The sequence below is a fragment of the Bubalus bubalis genome, chromosome 9 (genome assembly GCF_019923935.1).
Source record: "Bubalus bubalis isolate 160015118507 breed Murrah chromosome 9, NDDB_SH_1, whole genome shotgun sequence".
In the NCBI taxonomy this organism is placed as follows: Eukaryota; Metazoa; Chordata; class Mammalia; order Artiodactyla; family Bovidae; genus Bubalus; species Bubalus bubalis.
Window position 1 is genome coordinate 54,030,241 of NC_059165.1, and position 23,380 is coordinate 54,053,620.

General features: G+C 42.6%; 1 protein-coding gene and 1 long non-coding RNA gene across 5 annotated transcripts in view; one reads left to right on the plus strand and one right to left on the minus strand.

Annotated features, from left to right (window-relative positions):
• The window catches only part of SH3RF2 (SH3 domain containing ring finger 2), a 151,135-nt gene extending 138,892 nt beyond the window's left edge, over positions 1-12,243 (minus strand). For 2 of the 4 annotated variants that reach the window (XM_044947521.2, XM_025292502.3), the window contains exons 1-2: positions 12,020-12,242; positions 10,413-10,902 (exon numbers count right to left, since the gene is read on the minus strand). In XM_044947521.2, the coding sequence (XP_044803456.2) occupies positions 10,413-10,790 (378 nt within the window). In that variant the 5' untranslated portion in view covers positions 10,791-10,902; positions 12,020-12,242. Of the gene's footprint in view, positions 1-10,412; positions 10,903-11,533; positions 11,660-12,019 lie in introns of all 4 variants that reach the window. The other 2 variants (XM_044947520.2, XM_025292503.3) reach the window with 2 other exon arrangements.
• LOC123335052 overlaps positions 1-23,380 on the plus strand; it is a 126,808-nt gene that overhangs the window by 67,352 nt on the left and 36,076 nt on the right. The gene's annotated exons all lie outside the window — the stretch shown is intronic.

Below are 23,380 nucleotides of genomic sequence, written 5' to 3' on the forward strand. Positions count from 1 at the left end.
TGCTCGATTTTGATCTGCAGCCGTTTTCTCCCATCGTGTTTTCGTATATGAACTCTTCTTGAGCACAAACCTCGTATGTGTGAAGTAGACAAAACGGGAGCAGTCATCTCAGATTTGTAGAGTTAAATGAGATTCTGTAGATTCTGTAGTAAAGAGTGCTTTACCCAGTGCCTGACACAGTAAGTCCTTTGTTTTAACACTTATTACCTGCCTCGTAATTACTACCTTACGTGGCTGCCTCCCAAAAGTCCATGAGCTCTTTATAGCAGGGTTTCAGCCATTTTGGTGAATTACTCAGTTTTCCTGGGTCTCTTCCATGTCTACATGTTAATAAGAATCATATATTATTTGCTTTTGTTCTTCCCTAGAGCCTGGCATTGGGTCTTACTCATAAAAGGCATCCTGTATATGCTTGCTGATTGTATGAGGCATAGGAAATAATAATAATGCCTCACAATTATTATCAAGAAGTAGTGTGTGTCACGCCCTGTGCTAAGAACTTTACAAGAATTGTCTTGACTTATCCTCCAAATGAAGCCACGATCACAGTTACCCCCATGTCTTCAATGCAGTAAAATAACAGGCTGACCGCAATAAGCGTGGTAGTGCTTTACAAGTTAACCTACCCAGATGAGTGCGAGCAGACAGCTCACCCTTAGCAGGAGCTTACCTCATTCAGACCCTGTGCTAAGCACTTTACAGGAACTGCCTCACTGAATCCTCCCAAGAACCCTAGGAGCTAAGATTCCTATTTTCATCTTGTAACAATGATGCTCAGACTTACTAAATAACTTGACCAGAAGCATACAGTCAGTACATATGAATGAAGAGCCTTGGTTCTGAATCACAGCATTATCTTGTTTGCTTATCTCATTGGAAGTCTAAGGTCAGAAACAGCAGAAAATTAGAGTATATATTTAAAAAATGATATTAAAAGACTTATTCCTCTTACCCAGAAAGAAGTTTAAAATATACATGTGAATGTCTATTTGTCTATCTATCTACACACACACACACACACACACACACACACTTACACATACACACCAGGAGGCAATGAAGGGCTATTAATTGGTACAGAGTTTCAGTATGGGATGATGAAAAGTTCTGGAGACAGATGGATAGTGGTGCTGGGTGCAGAACAATGTAAATATACTTAATGCGACTGCCCTACACACATAAAAGTGGCTAAAAATGCCAGTTTTATGCTCTCTATATTATATACATGTGTGACATAGGTTGGTCAGCCTGAGAGGCGCAGGAGCCATGTTCTTACCTGAAATGCTGCTTCCTTCATGGAGGAGGCCAGGCCAGTTTAGCACATAACTCGTTGGCAAATTCTTCTGATGCTTCGTCTTTTCTGCCACTGGGGCTAAGTGTAAATTAACTCACTATGAATATTTTCCCCACCATCAGAGGAGTACATAGCGTTTGTGGATTCTGATACAGGAATTTGGTCATATATGGAGACACATTTCCTATCTTCTTAGGGTTAACAATTCATGAGCTAAGTGGTTTTGAACTTGGCCCACTATGTTTTCTGGGCAGTACTGTCACCCCAAAAGGTATTTAATAAGGTGATTCACCTCCAGAATATTTCATTCACCACGTGGCTTTATGCCTAATATAATACGCTGCTCATTCCTCATAGAGCTTTGTCATGGCTCAATTCAGGAAGAGTTCATTTCCACATTATGAGGGGTTATTATTCCATGACTCCATAAAGTCTACCAAAAACGTGAATGTGTTCATTCATTAATTCAAAAAACATTTGAGGGTTCCTAATCTGGGCCAGGCTGTAGGTATGTGCTCCAAGCATGGTACTGAGACCCAGACCCGGGACAAGTTGCCTGTTGTGCTGCTGCTTGGATAAAAGATTGGAAAAATGACAGAGATCTAAAGTGAACTCAGCTGCTATTTGAGTCCTAGAGTCTGAGCCCATGAGCATTCCTGCTGTAAGCTTTCAAAGGTGTGAGCTTTCAAGATGGAGCCTGGCATGTAGCAGGCACTTAGAAGCAGTCTGTTGAATGCCCTGGCTTCTGAGCCAGGCATCGGGAACAGTGTGACCCTGGTGGCTGACACAGACCCAAGTTGCAGGAAGCAGCTCATGACGAATAGACTTGTCTTTCCCTGCCCTGTGTTCTGCCCCTTGCTGTGGATGTGCTGGCTAGTGTTCCTGCATGCTGGGGTTGTCAGGTAACCTGACCATTTCAATGAAAAAGAGTGGTCCGTCTGCCAGTGAAGTGGAAACTGCTCCTCAGTTTACCCAGGGAGCTTGGCCGTCTGTTCAGAGCAGAGATATCTTGTTTGGCTGCTCTGAATCCATCAGGTACATACAACCCATAGGCCACATGATTACATGGAAGCAGACACAGAGAGACTTAATTACAGAGTAATTGACATGTGCCTTCCTAGTGGTGGTTTTGAAGCAGATAACCAGTCATGCCAACTCCTCTCCATCTCTTTCTCTCTCTCTTCCAACTTCCATTCTGTTCAAGATACCCCGTCTTTCCTAGCCCCCACGTGCCCAGACTAGACCCTGCCTTTTCATTCCCTGACCGTGTCCTTCCTACCATTAAAATGCCCATATTTTTAAAGGAAGTTTCTTTTTTTAGACAAACTTCATTTCCCTTAAACTGAACCACCTCCTCATCTGACATTTTCATAAACCAGTATCTTTTGAGTCTAAGACTTCTTTGTCTTAATCACTTTATGGGGTTATATATATATATATACACACCAAAAATGTACTCTTTTTAAGTGTACGATTTGATGAATTTAGACAAACCTATATAACACCACATAAAACATTTGCATTACCCAAAAAGCACTATAGTTTGCCATTTCTGGAATTTTATATAAATGGAATCAGACAATATGTACTCTTCAGTAAGACAGTCCTTTTTTCATATCTTAACATTTCTAAAATTGGATGTATCTTACAGTGAACATCTAATATAGTAGTGCTTTTTTTATTCCCTTTAGGGCTATAACTAAATAATGTATCTTATAATAGATAATATATTTAAATCAGGGATATGTATGTATATATTTATACACATATGCTTAATACATGTATCTAATTAGCTGGTTTTACCATCAGACAATAAGCACTGGGTAGGTAGAACCTTTACTTTGTTGGGTAGAGTCCCACAGTACCTATGGCTGACTACTGACAGAAGCTAAGGGACTTCGTTGGTGGTCCAGTAGTTAAGATTCTGTACTTCCAATGCAAGGGATGTGGGTTTGATCCTTGGTGGGTAAACTAAGACCCCATATGATGTGTGGCATGACCAAAAAATAAAATGATAGAAGCGAAATAAATACTGCAGAAACTGGTGGTAGCAAGTTTCAAACAGTTTTCCAAAAATATCTTCTAACAACAAAAACTTGCCCACAACTCTTCTTGGAATGCATCAATAGTCTCTAATTATAATAGGGATTCTCTTTGAGGGCTCAGCTATCTCTGCATTAGTATGAGACAACATTTCCCAAAATGTGTTCTGTGGACAATTAATATAACTCAAGGCACTAATAAAAGTCTTAGGGTTACCACTGTCACAGGAATTTGGGAAATGTTTCTTATCATTGTCTTCTCTTTGGAGATTCACCATTCTTTAGTACTAAAAGTACGGAAAAGTCCTGCAGCAAAGAAAAAAGGTTTAACTCTGTTTCAACCTCAGGTTTCTTTGACTCTGGAGCTTTATGGAACCTCCATTAATCACTTACATAATACAGTTTGTCAAAGACAGGTCTAACACATAAGTATAGATTTGAAAATGAGAAAGAGGAACTTTCCTGGTGGTCCAGTGGTTGAGAGTCTGCCTTCCAATGCAGGGGACACAGGTTTGATCCTTGGTCCAGGAACTAAAATCCTATATGCCACAGGGCAACTAAGCCTGAGCACCACAGCTACTGAGCCTAGGTGTTCTAGAGCCCATGCTCGATAGCAAAAAAAAAAGCCCCTGTGCGATGCAACTTAGAGAAATCCTGCGTGCCCAGTGAAGAGCCTGCACACCTCAACAAAGACCCAGAGCAGGCAAAATAAAATAATAAAAATAAACTAAATTAAATAAATGAAAAAGGGGGAAGATGTTGAGATTGAAGAGAACCATATGTGAGCTGGTCCCTGCTCAGCCAAAAGCTATGCAGTGGCGTCTGGAATGAGATAGATGGGGATGCTCTTTGCGTGTCAAGGGCTGAACAAGCACTTTCCCTTGTTCCATAATCTCTTCATAGTATGAAGGGACATGTGGGCAGACAACCTTTCCTAAGAGGCATCGAAACAACACGAAATATGCACTGACTAATCCCTTAGGTGACACGCCCAGTGCACATGATGGAAAATTGAGGTTGAGTAAGGAGAACCTTCTGCCCCAGCCATCTGCTTGGGCCATCTCCACCAGGGGATGCTCTGCTGTTTGTCTACTGGCCAGATACCTCTAACTGATGAGAAAACTGAAGCAGTTAATAGAATAGTTTGCTAAAACAGAGAGAAGCCCACCCGCAGGAATTACCCTGATTGCTTAAATGATGGCAAAATCCTTCTCCAAAATAGCATTGACCCAATACACACAGACATGAGGGGACATCAGAGCAGGCCAGGTGAAAATCAGGTAGAGACTCAAAGAAATGTGCAAGAGCTCCCTTTCATTTTTAAAAATATTATTTTAAACATTGGCATACAGTGAAATTGACTTTTTCCCCTCTTGGCATATATTCATATGAATGTTAACACATATATAGATTCATTTAACTTTCACCACAAACAGGATGCAGGATAGTCCCTTCATCCCATAAAACTCCCTCACGCTATCCTTTATAAATCCTCTCCCAACCCATAACCCCTGGTCACCACTGAAAACCACACTTTTTCATCACTGTAGTTTTGTCCCTTTGCTTTTGGGCTACACAGCTTGGTATGTGGGATCTTAGTTCTCCAACCAGGGATCGAATCCATGCCACCTGCATTTGGAGCATGGGGTCTTAACGACTGGACCACCAGGGAAGTCCCTAGTTTTGTCTTGTCAGGAACCCCTTTTTCTTTTGTTATCCCCTTTGCTTAATTTTTGAACAGAGGTCTCTGTATGTTTATGTGTGGGTACAAAGAGCTCCAAATCCAATGCTCCAAACTTTGTCCTCTACTGTTGCTGTTTCGTTACTTAACATTTACCATAGTATACTAAGCATTTTACATACATCATCTCATTGTAGCCTTATGACATATGTATACCATTAATATCACTATTGCACAAATATGGAAACTGGGGATCAGAGAGGTTAAGTGATTTGCCTGAGGCCTCACAGCTCAAAAGTAATTGAATACCAGCACAAACTCAGCTCTATTTGACCACAGTCCTTAAACGGTAATCAGTGAAATGGGGAGGACTTGTAATGAAGAAGGTGGTATATCAACAGAGAGTAGGGGTCAAGTCAGTTTGGAGCCATATGGTTTTGTCAAAGGTTTGCAAAGGTGGGAGGAGCCGGAGAACTATCTGGGTCTCCTGACTTCTCAAACTTGGCTCCTACACGTGCCATATCCAGGCCTCGCTGACCCAGTGCCATCTGCCTGCTGTCTTCAGGTGCTTGGGATGGTTTTAACTGCCTTGCAAATTTAGCAGAGATGACCACGTGTGTCGCAGCACTGCTGCAGGACACAGCAGCTGAGACCCAGGAAAGGGCCTGGATGCCCTTTGGTTTCTCCCCAGCCTCAGTTCCCCCCTGTGCCTTCTGACCTCATTTTTCATCTCAGCTGCTTGCCACACCAGCTGAAGAAGTTTCTAGGACACAGCCACCTGGTCTGTGTGCTGGAGGTGGCAGGTGTGTTCTTGCTGAGGTAGGGCGAGCAAGATAGGAATGTGTGTGGTTGGCATGATGTTTAACAAAGAAGTGAGAGAGTCTGGCCCTGCAAGACCCAGGACGGCGACATTTGTGTTGGGGATTGAAAGATGCAGGGGAAAGGAAAGACAGATGCTAATGAGGCATTGGCAATGCTGGGAAGCTGGACCAGGTTGTTGCTCCGTGTATGGTGTTTTGCTGAGCTCGCCATTTGGGGAAGAGAAGCTGGAGAGTATTGTTTTCTCCTAGAATCCATTCCTAGCTCCTAAAGGTCTTGGAAATGAACTGCTAAGCCAGCTCATGCTGGGAGGAATCACACACGTGAATTATGGCCTCACATCCTTTGGAGACACACATACCAACCAAAAATCAGGGTACCAAGGACCATCTCTGGGGGACACTCGATTAACAAGAGAGATGGTGCATAATTTAGCGTGGAAAGTCTTGAGTTGCTTTAATAACAATAGCAATACCAGCTAAAATTTATTGAGCACATAATATGAACCAATCATGGTGCTACAAGCTAAGTGACATGAACTGTCGCATTTATTTCTCCCCAACAACCCTCAGAACGGAGAAGGCAATGGCAACCCACTCCAGTACTCTTGCCTGGAAAATCCCATGGACGGAGGAGCCTGGTAGGCTACAGTCCATGAGGTCGCGAAGAGTTGGGCATGACTGAGCAACTTCACTTTCACTTTCACTTTCATGCATTGGAGAAGGAAATGGCAACCCACTCCAGTGTTCTTGCCTGGAATCCCAGGGACGGGGGAGCCTGGTGGGCTGCTGTCTATGGGGTCGCACAGAGTCGGACACGACTGAAGCGACTTAGCAGCAGCAACAACCCTCAGAGGTAGGTACTGCTATTATCTCCAGGTTTCAGAAGGGGAATTGGAGGCTGGCCCTGAGGTTCATCCAAAGTATGCAACTGTTGAAAGGCAGAATCAGAATCTGAATTCTGGCTTTTTCAAAGTCTAACTTTGCAAGTTTTTAGCTTCACTGCTTTCCTGCCTGTTCTAAATCAGAAATATTATTAAAGGGTAGTGGAGGAAGGAGGAAGAGTGATCAGCAATTCAGAAGCCCATAATCTTCTCGAAGACTTGCAAAGTTCCTTTGGCTTGGCCACAATATGGGAAGGAATAAGAACCAATGACATCAGCACTGACATGGGTCCTCCAGGAGTCTGTTGGTCTTACCTGTTGGCTTGAAATAATTGCATGCTATAGAAACCTACAGCCATTTCTCAAGCTTTCTTTTTACACAACTGGCTTGGGAGGGTTTTAGACAGGTAGGCACAATGGACTATTTTTTTTTTCTCTCTTGAGTTGGCACTATGAAGTGTGGCTCTTGGTTCCACCCTGGCACACTGGCTAGCACAGAACGTACCAGACCTCTTTGAGCCAACAGAAAGATCTCGATGAGCTTGTTTTTTAGATGATGCAAGGTGAGCAGAACAGACTTTGGACTTAAAAGGCTCCTGAACATGAAATTAAATGAACTCTTTGAGAATGCCACCTTAACACTGAGTCCTCTGGAAGAGGTATTTTGCAAAATGGTACCCCGTGACAACAGGTTGTTTATGCCCTATTAGTAGAGTACTTTATACTTAGTATTATACTGGCCTGGACTCCTTGTAGACTCAAGTTCAATAATAACACCTATTACACTCTCCTGCAAGGACTGTCACTCCTGCTGTGTTTTGTAGAATGTCTCATGCACGACAGGGCACAATAAACAGTCAATAATAATGTTTACTACGATAACGATCTTCCAAATGCCTTTCATCTAAGGATCTCAAAGTGCCTTGAAAACACTCATTAGTTAAGCCTCACCATGGCTCTCCACTCTTATAATACATTTTCCCATTTTACAGAATTTTAAATTGAGACCCAGCAAGCTGAAGTGGCTTGCCCACAGTCATATAGTCAGTTTAAATGAACGATAATGATGATGCTTTGCATTTACCCAGCATAGGTTTTCTAAGGTGATATGAGTATGTTGTTGTAAAGATAATGTTTACAGTATCCTGGAGGAAGAGGGGTAGCAAATATTAAGAGTTGACTGGGTTGGGTAAACTGAGGCCAAGAGGGCAAGTAGCTTGATAAGGGTTTGACTGAGGATGTAAGGATGTAAGGCCACACCTCCGCCTCTCAGAACAGTGTGTAGACTCTCAGATCATCTTCAATTGTCTGAACCCAGGGATGCACCATTGCTTTCACACTTCAGGAGAGGCAGCTACAATTGGGGGGAGTAAACCAGGATGCAGAATTATAGCTGTATTTACATCCAGGAATAGTTTGTTCACATCCCCACTGAGAGAGTCAAAAGTGATGAGATGAGGCACACGGAGAAAGGCGGGCTCAGGAAAGGGAGGAAATGGGTGAGGGTGTGGAGTGGACCCCGGGTCTGCCCTCTCACAGAGCATCTTCACTAAACCAGGTGCTGCTGGAAAGCAGGTACCCTCAATGGCTTGGTTTGTTTTAGCCTCATGGCAGGACTCAGTCCAGTGCAGCTCAGAGGATGGGCACAACCCCATCACCGGCCCCTTGGTCTGAAGTGATGGGTCCTTGGGAAAGACTTCCAGGGACACGCAGGATCTTACTGGTTGTCTCTTATTCCTATAAGAGAATAAGAGCTCTAGTTCCTATAGCTCCCCATGCCAGGAGGGACCTGGGAATTCGCTGTGGTTCAAAAAGTAGGTAGCTGTGGCTCCATCTGTTGCTACCTTTTCTTAGCAACATAGCCACATCAAAAAGAAGAAAGCATGAACAAAAATATGCGAAGGTGATAGGGAACTTGCCTCCTCCCAGTCTCCCAGCACTCTCTGAGTGATGGATGATACTCCGCCCTGCGGGGAGGCAAGTCAGACTTTGCAGGGTGAGGGAGGAGAGAGGTTGCTGGGTCTCAGGAATTCAAAGGGAGATCTGCTGACCCAAGGTTCAGCCTGATGCTCTGTAAACACAGCCTGCCTGGGAAAGCTGGCGCCCCTACCCCTCCTCTTCCAAGCCTGTAGATTCTGATTGATGACTAGACCTGGGGCTAATAAGGAGCCTTAAAGGAGGGCACTAAACCCTTTTGTGGAATGTGTTCTCACACACAGGCACAATGGCAATAAAAAGTCTGCTGTGAAGAAATCACACTGAAGCCTGGTTTCTTCCTGCTCTCCTTTTGGAAAGTTTCCACACTACCCTGCTGCATGGGTGGCTTAAGGGTGCAGGGAGCCCAAGGAGTAATAGGCTGTTGAGAAGAATATTTTAGAAACTTGTCCTGAATGCACACCCGAGCCTATTCTCCTTCGTTGGGAAGGAGTCCGGGGAAGACCCTCCCTCCCTCTGCTACTCTTCACAGTGGGGAGTCATGGTTAAAGTCATGGTTAGCTGCCAGGGTTAAAGCTTGCTTTATGTGGCACTTCACAGAATTTCTGAGTATGCCAACCACCCAGGCCATGGCGTGCCATGCCCACTTGGACACACTGACTCTGGGGGTGACAGCCAATAATCCTCCTGTAGCCACAGGACCATGATCTTCTCTCAAGTTATCCCCTTCCCCAGCTTCCCAGAATGAGGCTCACAGTCAGGTCGTATAAAGTCTCAAGGATGTGCCCACAAGGCTGGACAGGACGATTCACGTTGTCCAAACACAAAACGCATTACTGGGTGATCTCCTGTGGCTTGCCTGAGGCGCTTCATTTTTCATGGCAGGCTCTGATGTGCATTTTCTGTATGCTTTATTCATTTTGTAAAGTAAGACACATCTTCAGGGCTCCTGTACATGTCAGTTGTACTTCACAGCCCAGCCTTTCCTGTCAGCCACTCCACCCACATATATGCTTCCTTCCCGATCGAACTTTGTGTGTCCAGTGTCTTGATAACTTTGAGTGATTGTGAATGAGCATTGTCATCATGGCACTTTATGACTGGGAGTGGAAAGATGGACTTGGGTAAAATGCAAACAAAACCTGACATTTAGTAACTTCTCTGAGATTGCAAAAGCGACAAGCAGTTGGATTTGTTTTTCTTTTTCTCATCCTCTGTGCATTTCCCATGCCCTGGTACCAAGAATATAATCAAAGGACTTCCAGGGTGGTCCAGTGGTTAGGAATCCACCTGCCAATTCAGGGGACATGGGTTCGATCCCTGGTCGTGGAAGATCCCACATGCCAGTAGTAACTAAGCTGTGCACCACAACTACTGAGCGAGGCTCTATGGCTCCTGCTTCCAAACAAGAGAAGCCACTGCAATGAGAAGCCTCCGCACCACAAGGAAGACCCAGTGCAGTCAAAAGCAAACACATAAATAAATAAACAATCAAGGCTTTCCATGTTCTACCACCTTCTGGACTACAAGCAGGGAGGACCTGGGTAGCTTTAAGAATTTTAAGAGTTCCTGATTGGACTGGATAGGCTCAGGGTTCCACTGAGTCTCAGTACGACAATCACCACCCACAGAAACTTATCCTCAGGGAATCCTCGGCAGCGGCTCTTTGAAACATAGCTAAAAGAAGAGAAGCCCCAACTGCTGGCGCGCACAAACCCAACCTCTAAGGAAACACGAAGGAACAGAGATCTTTCTTACCCCATCCATGTGGATTCTGACGTTAGGCACCAGTCGGAAAGGACTGCACTGCGGACCTCTGGGGTGAGTCCTGCTCCTCCTGCCGTCCTGTGGGGTCAGCACGCCGGGCCGACGGAAGGAACCCCCTCTCCCCGAGCTCTGTCCGGCCCGCACGCCGTCCAGAAGGCGCACGAGCAGCAGGTTGGCCGGCAGCGCCTCGATGCTGCAGAACACTAGGGTCCTGCACTCGGGGCACCGCAGCTCCTTGTGGGCCTTGAAAATCCTCTGGAGACATGGCTTGCAGAAGGTGTGCTGGCAAGGGAGAACTTTGGCGGTGACATCGAGCTTTTCAAGGCACACGGGACACTCCAGAAGATCAAGTAACGTCACGTCATCCATTTTATTTTAAAACTCCAGTCCTGACCTGGAGGGGCAGAGTCCACATGGTCGGGTCAGCTGAGCCAGTGGGGCAGAGACGGGGCTTCTTGAGAGCGTCAGGATGCCCGCTTGTCTGAAGGAGAAAGGAAGAGGGAAAAAACCGTGACTGCCTTCAGAGGTATATCCCACCTACAGGAGGCAGAGCCTCATAAGGGAGTTCGCAGGAACTTTGTTTCCGCACCCAAGTTTCAGATGACTCATTCTGATTCAGTGCTAGCAGGTAGAGACCTCGACTCCTGCCTGCTGGAGGATGCGAGGGAGCAGCCAATACAGCTTCTGACTGCTTGCCGGACTGACTTACTCATTGCCTCTCCGTGAGCAAGGCGGGAGAAGGGAGACAGAGCTGACCCGGGGCTCCAAGGATGAAGCCTTCCAGCAGTCCGTCTGGATCTCAAATGAAAGGCCCCTCAGGATGTAATTTCTCTGAAGCTATTTTCTCTCTTTCCCTTCTTTAAGTGTATCTGTTATCTGCATCACGCTGATAACAAGCTGTTTACATAAGTGTATGGGAATCTCCCGTAGTTGTAGAATTCTGTCCTTCACAGTACATCTTCCCCCTTTATTTTGTTCTAGCAATGTACAATTTCTACGAGAATCTAATTTTCATAAATAGTTTTGCCTCAACCCCAGGCTGTGGAGCTTGAAAGTTTTTTTTTCTTTCTTTTCGTCCCCCCCCCCCCCCTTTTTTTTTTTTGCCTTCTTACCTTGATTATCTTAGCCTCAGAGACAGTATCCCTCCCACACGATAAAGTTGCACAGCCTGTTTTGTTACTTTGACAACTTCTCAGTTTCAACTGAAGCAGATAGGAATTTGGGATTGTGGTCACAGCCTGCAAGAACCAAGATGGGGCAGTACATACAGGTGTGTGTGTGTGTGTGTGTGTGTGTGTGTGTGTGTGTGTATGTACCTGTGTGTGTGTATATTCTGAAAATTATCCTTGTTCCAGAAACAGTTTCCTTGTGGACGTCTGAGAAGAAGTCCTCCCCTTAAGGAAAGTGGCTTGGGAACAGGTCCCGGTCCCTCTCAGCTCCACGGCTTAGGGGAACTCGTAGCGGGAGGGTTGGCACGAGCCGGTGGCCCCACTGGTGAAGTCAGGCAGACAGGACAAGCCAGGCTGGGAGAAGGCGCCCAGCCTCCTGAGACAGCTCCAAAGATGTAAGCACGCGGAGGTGTGCGGGGGGCCACTAACCTTGAGCTTGCCACCCGGGACTGAGTTCAGCTCAGCACTGTCCTCGATGCTCCGCCAGGCTCCCTCCACCGGCTTCCGTTTCTCCTGGAGCTGCTGCTGCTGCTGCCGCCGCTTTGAAAACTTTAACTCGAGTCTTAACTCTTTTCAGGGATCGCCTTACCCAGCCCAGTTAACGCTTTCACCGCCGTTCTGTCCTTTGCACTTTCACACTCTGCTACCGATCCTTCCTTTGTGGGAGTCGATTTCAGGGAAAAGATTACAAGGGGGCAAAATACAAGTCAATTTCCTCTAAGGTTAAGTATTTACAAAGTTTATATTTCCCCTTCCTCATTTTCTGTCCTTTCCCGGAAATTGAAACACACTCAAGTTATGAACATGCCAAGGTGATTGTGTTTATTTCAAACCTTTATGAGGATTTCCTGAAAAGTTCAAAAGTATTAAGGTAGCTGTGAACACAAAGATAAACCGGTCACCTAAAAAGTACTGCTCTATAAAATCAGCCAGTCCTTGAGCTGTGAGATTTGAGACGGACTTGAGTGATCTATTTGCTCAATCTTATGAAATAAAAAAAAACAAAACAAAACAAAGCAACAGTGTTGTGGTAGTCCAGACACATGCTTGAAAAATCAAAGCACAGGAGGGCTTTTTAAAAAAAGAAAAGTAGAAATTACCTGGTGGTCTACTGGTTGGAATTCTGAACTTTCTCTGCCAAGGGCTGGGTTTGTCCCTGGTTGGGAAGCTAAAATCCCACAAGTCACCAAGCTATGTGGCATGGTCCAAATGATAATAATAAATTTAAAAAGGTAAAAAGAAAAAGTAATATTCCAGCTTCCCTTACCCTACCCACTGGAGCCTTTTATAGCCCCAAATAATGCTTATACTTCTATTTCTTGATTTATCAATAGTATATTTCATTTAACACTTTAACACTACACTACAAAGTTATCCAATAAAGTAAATAATAATAATCTTATCATTAATACCTAACAACAGAATAGTGTAGCCCTTATCTGTGCCAAGTATTGTAAATATTTTATCTTCATAAACTCATTTAATCCTGCTATCAACCCAATGATACACTGGCCTCTTACCCTCATTTTATGAAGAAGGAAACAGAGACCCGAGACATTAAATAAGTCATCCCAAGAGACATTGTGAGCAAGAGGCAGGTGATCTGTGGCCTCCTTCACTACTGTGTCCTGTGGTAATACAACTTTAAGAGGAGGAGAGATGGTTGAGGTGAGCTGGACCTCATCTAAGACAGCAGAAAGTCAAAAGATAATGACTAAAGTGACCAATCAAATTCTTTGGCAGATGAGGCTGCTGAGAGATTCTTGAAGTTGGGAGATTCCTTGAAGTTGCCCAGTGAGCTAGGGGCAGAGCTGGGACTAGAGAGTGGGTGTTCTCCTTTTACTGTGTCTTCTCTCTCAGACATAAAGCTGACAATTCCTTATCAGGCAGAAAGCAAACAGATTGTGGTGATTTGTTTGTTTTAGAAAGTTCTTCCGTGTCAGTTCTGAAAAAGTAAGCATGCTTGAAGTTCAAAACAGGGGAGATCTTAGGGATGGAGCAGATGAAGTCATATGTCCCCCCAGGTGCAGAGCCCTAGTTTGGATCTGTGTCAATTTCAGAGATCACTTTCAATTCTTTTTTTTTTCCTCTCCCTTTTATGGAGGGTGTTTTGAGCTTCAACACCACCACACCTCACTCTATTACCTGTCTCCTTCAATTAATTTCCACTTTAGATTTTGTGCTTATTAGGAAGGCCCTTGCCATTTGAGACCCTTTGCTGTCCCCGCTTGGTAAAGCTGATCGGCCTCCTCTGTGAGCGGCCTCCTCTGTGAGCGGCCCCTGTCCTTTCTCCCTGCAGAGAGGGCCACTCCTGTGGGAACTCTACCTGCTCCCCTCTCCTGTTCTTGGACATCCTCTCTCTCTCTTACATACCCACATCTGCACATTCACACACTGGCACACACATGCTTGCACAAGGACAAGTAATGGAACATTTATGCCCCAGAGCAGTGCTAAGCCTTTGAACAGACTATCTCCTTTTCCTGCCAACCACCCTACAAGGCAGATGCTATAACTTTCCCAGAGTCACAGAGGTTGTGATCTAGGTTGGCCTAATCCCAGGGCCTAGTTTCCTTATCATTTTTGTTCCCCGTGTTATAAAGTTATGTATTTGCCCTAAGTACACCATGTATGTTTACATAAGTGTTATGTGAAGATTCATACACAATATTATGGATGCCTCCTGTAACCTACCCCATCTTATGGTCCCTCCCCATTCCTATGTGGCCAGTCATCTCAAAAAGCTTCAGATTCTCCCATCCTTGAGAACACTCCATTTCAGAAAGTCAGAATAGATCCAGTGCTACTATATTTAACAATTAAAATTTCTTCATAATAAAATGGTGATGGTAGAATTTCAACACTAATGTGGGGCAGAGAAAGTTTACACTGAACAGGAGTGGTGTTTTAGCACCTTTCAGGTCGCGCCCTGTAGGTGGTCCCTACCACCGCCCACCTACAAGGTTAGTCTTAGTGGAAATTTGAGGAGAAATTTTCTTTTGAAGCTTCTGAAGCAGGGGAAGAGTTTTCAATGGGGATTTCATCCTGGCTTACCCAAATGCAAACCTGGCGTCAGATCAACTGAACAACCAGTCCTCCAAAACAAGCAAAGAAGTGAACTCTGCTAGGCTTCCCAGTCTCCAGGCTCAGGCCACCACCCTAACCCCATCAGCACTCCTGTTTATATTTGTACGATTATGTACTGATTACAGACTGTGCTCTTTTTAAATACCTGCTGTGTGATATTTACGAGCTTCTGTTGCTTGTATGTACAAGCATACCTTGATTTATGTTTTTTAAAAAAAATCTGATTGTAAATATTCCCCCGTGCAATATCCCTCAGTTGCAACATCAGAGAAGCTCTGGAGCAGGAAGCAATTTCAGAGATCACTTTCAATTCTTTTTTTTTCCTCTCTCTTTTATGGAGGGTGTTTTGAGCTTCAACACCACCACACCTCACTCTATTACCTCGAGATCTTTTTTCTGACCTGTCAGGCCAGACGTGATATGGTTCCTGCTCACTCATCGACTTACGCCCATGTTTCCCCCTCTCTCATCCACTCCAGTCCCACTGGATTTTTCTTTTTACTCAGGGTAGTTTAAGTTTTTCTGCCATAGGGTATTTGTTCACATTTTTTCTTTCTGCCTGCAACTTGCTTTCTAGTTGCTCTCTTCCTAGTTACACTCCTACACTTTGTTTTCTTCACCACCTCCTTTGCAAGTTTTAGCTTAAATACCACTTCCTCCAGGAAGCCTTCCTTGATTCTCATTACTAGAAACTTTATCATCCTATGCTTCATGACAGTTATCACAATTGTTATTCAGTAATTTTTGTAATAATTTATTGAATCCTTGATTCTCCCCAATAGACTGCAAGTTCCAAGAGAGCAAAGCATTTATAATAGACAAACTACTCTATCCCTTGTACTTAACATAGACACTGGCATGTGGTTAATGCTTAATAAATGTTTTTTGGGTGTATTTATGAATGAATGGCATAATTTTTTTAAAAACTGTGTATGAGCAGGGACTTCCCTGGTGGTCCAGTGGTTAAGACTCCACGCTTCTAATGCAACTGGTGTAGGTTTGATCCTTAGTCCAGAACTAAGATCCTGCATGCCTTGTGGTGTGGCCAGAAAAAAAAAAAAAATGTATCTGGGCTGTTGATTATAGTTTTATGTTGGAGACTTCTTGAATGTCACTTTGTTCTCCGCCTCACGTCTTATACTAAGAAGTTTGGCCAGATTCAAGTGGTTGCTACCTGGCACTGTCAGGACCCTGCCATGTACCTCCTGCTTCCTGCTCCAGAGCTTCTCTGATGTTGCAACATGGGATACTCATAGGAACTTGTTCTCTAGTCACAAGTGCATGATCCTAAAGTGTGGACAACCTGTCACTAATGGTGAGTCTATGGTAAATGCTTCTTCCTCTCATCCTTTGGAGTGAGCAGTCCTGAGATTTCCTAAGACTCTTCAGAAGGTTCAGTGGCTTCCCAGGTGCCGATAGTGGTAAAGAAACGGCCTGTAGATGCAGGAGACATAACAGGTGAGGGTTCGCTCCCTGGGTCGCGAAGATCCCCTGGAGGAGGGCACAGCAACCACTCCAGTATTCTTGCCTGGAGAACTCCATGGACAGAGGAGCCTGGTGGGCTATGGTTCATGGAACCCCATGAACTGCAAAGAGTCAGACATGACTGAAGTGACTAAGACGCACGTTCAGAAGGTTCTGTGGCATGAGTACCACTCACTCGTTGGGTGGCTAATGCGATAATGCATCTTCATATCATCTCTCCTTCATTCCCTGTATCACTCTTTCATCCCTAACCTTTGCTCCCAGATAAATTACCTTCAAAAAAGCAAGTGTTTGTCTCAGGCTAAGATAATGTCTTTCAAATTTAAAATTAAATCATGAAACAGGTGTACAGACAGTTTTGTCAATCAAATTGGCTTACTCATTGGAGATATCATTTTAGAGATGTGCTCTTTTCATTTTATCTGTTCTTAACACTTTGGAGGTCTTAGGAACTTTTCCATAAACCTAATCATTTGTAAACAAATCTGTAAGTCCATTAAAGGAGTTCAGTTGCTGGAAATCTGAGGTATAATGTCAAGGGGTCATGAAGACTCTGTTGACTATCCCTGGACTCTTGTTGGCAGACCCCATACTTTGTAATTCCTAGCTCTCTGTCCTCAGTACCTAGTATAAATTTGAATATAGGTTTTAAATATTTGAATGAAGCTCTATTATCTGTTTCCATGAAGCTGAATTTGCCCTTGTGATTTGGTTTTCTAATGGTATTGGAAAACCTTTGGAACTATTCAAGGATCGGAGAAACGTAGACATCTTTCCAAGAGTGGAAATGTGTAGGAAAGCAGAATGGCAGTGGTTGAATGGCTATTAGATGTTTTGTCTTTTTGAACTGAAATTTCCTTTCTAATCAGAAGGATGTCTGCAGGTCAGGAATAAACTTTGGGGAATTCCTATGCAATCACCAGGCCCACAGTGACCCCAAATCCTGGCAAGGATAAAGGGTCATGCCAAATTTTCTCAAGATGACTGCGGATGCATGCATGCTCAATTGTGCCCGACTCTTTGCTACCCCATGAACTGTAGCCTGCCAGGCTCCTCTGTCCATGGAATTTCCCAGTTAAGAATACCGGAGTGGGTTACCATGCCTTCTCCCAGGGGATCTTCCTGACCCAGGGAGTGAACCCAAGTCTCCTGTATCTCTTGCATTGCAGGCAGATGCTTTACTGCTGAGCCTCTGGGAAAGCCCAGAGATGACTAATGGTCTTTAAATTTCATGACAGTGGTAGGAACCAGCAGTCACCTAGTCTGAATGTGTACCCTGCCAGTACCTAGTGGATTACTTGGGCTGATTATTCCATTCTTCTATCCCTTGGATTACTCATGTTTCCAGTGAAGTTATTAATGAAGCCTATCTCATTGAGTTGTTCTGAGGAGTCTATGAAATTATGTATCGAATAAGTGCTTAATAGCTATAGAATTGTCTTCACCTTTTTCACTTGTGTAGGCAGATCCCATAAGAGAACCAGGAGTCAGGTTGTTCTGCCTCTCTCCCAAGCTCAACTCTTAAGGAGAATATGCAAGGCCAGGTGACTGGTCAATTTCTTACTGACCAAAATGCTCTCACAGGACTTCCTAGTGATCCAGTGGTTAAGACTCTGTGCTTCCACTGCACGGGGTGCAGGTTGGGTCCCTGGTTGAGGAACTAGTTGGGGAACTAGATCCCTGTTTGGTTGCTTTTAGCCATAATCACATTTTTTTTTTTTTTTACATCAAATCACTTTTTTGTTGAAATAAATTTATTTTAAAAGGGAACTTCAAAAATACTCTGTAAATGGAAAACCAGTTTCATCTGCTGCAATTTGAAGGCAAAAGTGCATTTCATTAAACTAATAAAATGCTATTGAATTCCAGTTGACTGATATTGCCTGCCTACCTCTGAACTTGAAGCCTGAACAGTTTGTTAGAGGGAGAATTAGCAAGTATGAGAGAGGCATTGAAGACCAGCCCTAAACTGAGGCTTTCTCCTTGATGTAATCAAAGGCCTGAAAGAGAAATGCACGCTTTTCTCCCTGTGTGACTCACTGTTACTTATTTTGTGTTGAGGAACCCCCGCTTTTTGAAACCACCCTAGTAAAGGAACTGGAGTGTGCAAAGAACCAAAAGAAGGACAGAATCCTACCTGTTTTCTGTGCCATAAATGTTGATTCAACCACCTCTGCATTGGGTGAGAGAGTTTTCCTTGCATTTCTTCTTTTTAATTTTTAATAAAAGACAATAGTCTACTACTACGCATCATTGTATTCTTTCCTCTACAGAGCTTTGGAAAGGACTTCTAAAGGCAGCTGTGTGAGAGTTTTAAAGGCATCTGTAGATGTAGGAAAGAGAGAATACATCTTACCATTCTATTAATAATTCAGCTGTTTAAATCTGAGTAAAGTCTGTAGCCTGGTTATTGTATTGGGTTGGCCAAAAAGTTCATTCAGGTTTTTCCATGCCATCTTACAGAAAAACCCAAATGAACTTTTTGGCCTACCTAATATTATGCCAGTGTTCCACTTTTTATACTGTATTGTTTTTATATATGATATTATCACTGAGGGAAGATTGGTGAAGGGTCCAAGGGATTTCCCCATACTACTTCCATGTTTGCAACTTTTCATGAGTCTATAATTATTTCAAAAAAAAAAAAAAAGAAGAAAGAAAACAAAGAAACCAGTAAAAAATTAGACACAGTTTTACAAATACGTCCCTATTTGACTCTGAAATACTACTTCTAGAAATTTATACTAATGGAACAGATATATACCCAAATATGTTCCTCATATAGTTATTTGTGGTATTTTAAAAATCCTTAATGTCCAACAATAGGGTAATGGATAAATGGATAAATAAATAGTGGAGTAGATAGATAGAAGATAGACACATACTAAAACTATTGAAAATTATAGTGGAGATGTATATTTAATGACATGAAGGACATACACAATTAAGTGATGATAGAAACTCACAAGCCATATGAGCCCAGGTTATTTAAGAATGTTAAATGGAAATATAATATTGAGACTAGAAGAACATATGCCCAAATGTCAGTGACAGTTACTTCTGCCCACTGGACTTATCAATTGATTTTAATTTTTTAATTTTGCTCAGGTGTGTTTGTAGTTTTTCTACAATGAACATATACTACTGGTACAATAAAGTTTTCAAAGATAATAAAAATAGCTTAAATCACTATAGATTTACTAAAACAACTAAAACATTTACAATAGTTAAATCCTATAACACTAATAGTCTATGAATTACAATGGATAAGATAGCCATTGAAAAGAAAAATAAATACCAAAGCTCCGAAATTGCTGTATGCAGACACATTAATCCGTAACAGATACTGTGCCTTACAAAAGAAAAGGGCTGTGATCAGTTATTTCACTCAAAACCAGTCTTTCTCCTCTTCCTTTACAGTTTCCTTTCTGATGAAATCAGTAAATGTTTTGATTCAAAACCATAAGCAGGATACAACCTTAATACTTATTAAACTCAGGGCAAGTCTGTGCAAGAGTTGACTATTTGCCTAGGCTATTGGGTAACCACAATCTTGTCCTTTTGATCAGAGGTGGGAAAGTTGCAAAACTTAGTAATTCCCTACTTAGTAAGTCCCTGAATGCAAAACTTAGTAATTCCCTGAATGCCTTAGTAATTCCCTACATGCCTTTCTTCATAAGTAGGTCTTCTAGGATAATAGGAAAAACACATGATAAACAGATACCTTCCTCTTTTTTTAAAAGAGAGGATTAGAATTATAACTACTGTAAATATTTGTCAAGTCAATTAGACATTTTTTTGGCCCTGTGATGTGCTGATTATTTATTAATTATCCAATATATAAAATGTTACTCCCTTAGCCCTATAAATTGTTTCTCTTCCAAATAATCCCTGTTGGTGCAGGAACCATGTCTGTGTTGTTCATTTGTGCCTGAGACAAATAAATATTTGCTGAGTGGTGAGGATGAGTCATTTGTGCTTGGAATTCTTACTGCATTCCTAGGGAGAAAGCCTCACACTGGGAATCTGCAGACATACTTTGAAACTTGCCTCTGTCACTAACAGCGCTGTGTCCTTGGGTGTTCAAAAGTTCTAAGCTCCACCAATCCACAAAAGGGCTATCAGTAATACGTAAATCTCAGGAATGACATTAGGAATAAACTTCCTAATATGTATGGGTAGCCCTTAGAATAGTGTAGTGCACAGTAGTTGCTTGAAAGATATTAGTCGACAACACCCAAATTCCTTATTTTGCCCTTCACTCCTTTCTGCCATTGTTTCTAACTTACTATAGTGGTTAACAACATAAGCTCTGAAGTCAGAAGGCCTATGCTATCTTTTATATTTTTAATTTTTATTGGAGTATATTTGCTCTACAATGTTGTGTTAGTTTCTGCTGTATAGCAATGTGAATCATCTATACACATACATACATACATATATATTTAGAGCCCCTCTTTTTTTTGGCTTTCCTTCCCTTCCTTCCCTTTCCTTTTCCATCACAGAGCACTGAGTAGAGTTCCCTGTGCTATACAGCAGGTTCTCATTAGTCATTTATTTTATACACAGCAGCATATATATGTCAATCCCAATCTCCCAATTCATCTCACCTTCTCTTCCCCCCTTGGTATCGATGCATTTGTTCTCTAGATCTGTGTCTCTATGTCTGCTTTGCAAATAAGTTTATCTGTACCATTTTTTCTAGATTCCGGATATAAGTGATATTATACAATATTTGTTTTTCTTTCAGACATGCCATCTTATTAAATAAGAGGAAGACTTAGAGAAAGTTGATTAAACATCATATAATTGGTTTTCTCGTCTGTAAAACAGGGATGATAATAATAGCGTTCACTCCATAGGATCGCTGTAAGCATACCCTGAGAAGATGCTTATAGAATGCTTCAAAGAATGTGATACAGAGTTAGTGCTAAGTAAAGGTTAGCCATTATCCTCTTACCAGACCTCTTATTATTTATCATGTTGTATCTAAAGTACAGCTTAACACTGAGCCGAACTTCTGGCTTCTTTTCTGAAGGAGTTGTTCATTCCGATTTGGTCATCACGTGATTATCAACTCACAGAGTAGCTGCCCAGTGGCTTATGTGGTCTTGGGCATTGTAGCATCTCCTACACTTTAAGAGGGAGTGGAGGTTGGCCATTGTGTTAGAATAAATACTAACAATAAACATTATTTTGTGAAAGATTGTATGCAAAGAACTGTAACCCTATTCTTACCCCAATCTTAATAGATGAGGAGACAGGCTTAGAGAGGTTTTTGTTTGCCCCAGCTAGTGCTTGGGGGAAGTCAGGACTTATGTCCAGGCAATCTCTACTCAACCTTCAAGTCATCCCACTTGCTGCATTTATCATATAAAGAGAAACTATTTTAGTCAAATCCTTGTTGTAATTTTGATCCCAGATTTTAATCTTTAGTTCCACTCTGCTGCTGCTGCTGCTAAGTCGCTTCAGTCGTGTCCGACTCTGTGCGACCCCATAGATGGCAGCCCACCAGGCTCCTCTGTCCATGGGATTTTCCAGGCAAGAGTACTGGAGTGGGGTGCCATTGCCTTCTCCATAGTTCCACTCAGTAGAGCTCAAAACTTGGAAACATACACAACCTTCACACAGTAATATCAGGGTAATATACAAGGAACAGAAATGGAAATAAGCCTGAAACATAAAGAGAGAAAGTATGCTGCTGCTGCTGCTGCTAAGTCGCTTCAGTCATGTCCGACTCTGTGCGACCCCATAGATGGCAGCCCACCAGGCCCCGCCGTCCCTGGGATTCTCCAGGCAAGAACACTGGAGTGGGTTGCCATTTCCTCCTCCAATTCATGAAAGTGAAAAGTGAAAGTGGAGTGGGGTGCCATTGCCTGAGAGAAAGTATAGGGAGTATTTTTTTAAATAGATAAAACAAGAACTATCAAAGAACTAAATAAAAACTACTCAAAATATTTGTATAAAAATTTCTTTGATTTTACTGTTTAAATAGCCAGGACATGGAAGCAGCCTAAATGTCCATCAACAGATGAATACATAAAGAAGATTTGGTACATATATACAATGGAATATTACTCAGCTATAAAAAGGAAATAATTGGGTCACTTGTAATGATGTGGATGAACCTAGAGTCTGTCATGCAGAGGGAAGTAAGAAAGAGAAAAACAAATATGGTATATTAACACATACATGTGGAATCTAGAAAATAATACAGATGAGCCTATTTTCAGGGCAGGAATTGAGATGCACATGGAGAAAACAGACACGTGGACATGGTGGGGGGAGGGAAGTGTGCAACCAACTGGGATTTTAGGATTGATTATACACTACCATGCGTAAAACAGATAGCTAGTGGGAAGCCGCTGTATAGCACAGGGAGCTCAGCTCAGTGCTCCGTGATGACTAAGAGGGGTGGGATGGGGGTGGATGGGTGGGAGAAAGGCTCAAGAAGAAGAGGACATATGTATACATACAGCTGATTCACTTTGTGCTACAGCAGAAATTAGCATAACATTGTAAAGCAGCTGTACACCAATGAAAAATGAAAAAAACCCCTTTGGCTTATAACAACAAATAGGAATTCCATAAATATAACCAGAATTATTATATCATTTTGTTTTCATGCCCAGTTTATGAGGTGACTGTGAAATCATTTTTAGCTAGAACTCTAAAATATATTTGTCCTGCTGCATCTGCATTTTCCATTTGCAATATTGTCTTTGTGGTGATCATCTGTGGGTAGATCAGAATATAAGAGTGTGGTTATTCAAGAACAGGGCTCACATGTTGGACAGTTCATCTCTTTTTAAAAAAATTGATTTATTGACGTAGAGTTGATTTACAAAGTGTTAAATTAATTTCTGCTGTATAGCAAAGGGATTCAGTCATACACATATTTATGTTCTTTTTCATATTCTTTTTCTTTGTGATGTATCACAAGATATTGAATGTAGTTCCCTGTGCTATGCACCAGGACCTTGCTACTTACCCATTCCGTGTATAATAGTTGCATCTGCTGATCTCAAACTCCCAACCCATCCCTCACTTCTTCCCCCTCCCGGCTTGGCAACTACAAGTCTGTTCTCTATGTTTGTGAGTTGGGCAGTTCATCTCTGGTCCCCGTCTCCAGTCTCAACCACTCCTTGCCTCTTTCTTGGGGACAAAATATGGCTTGGATTCTAACCCAACTTCAGTATTTTGGCCTTATGTATTGAC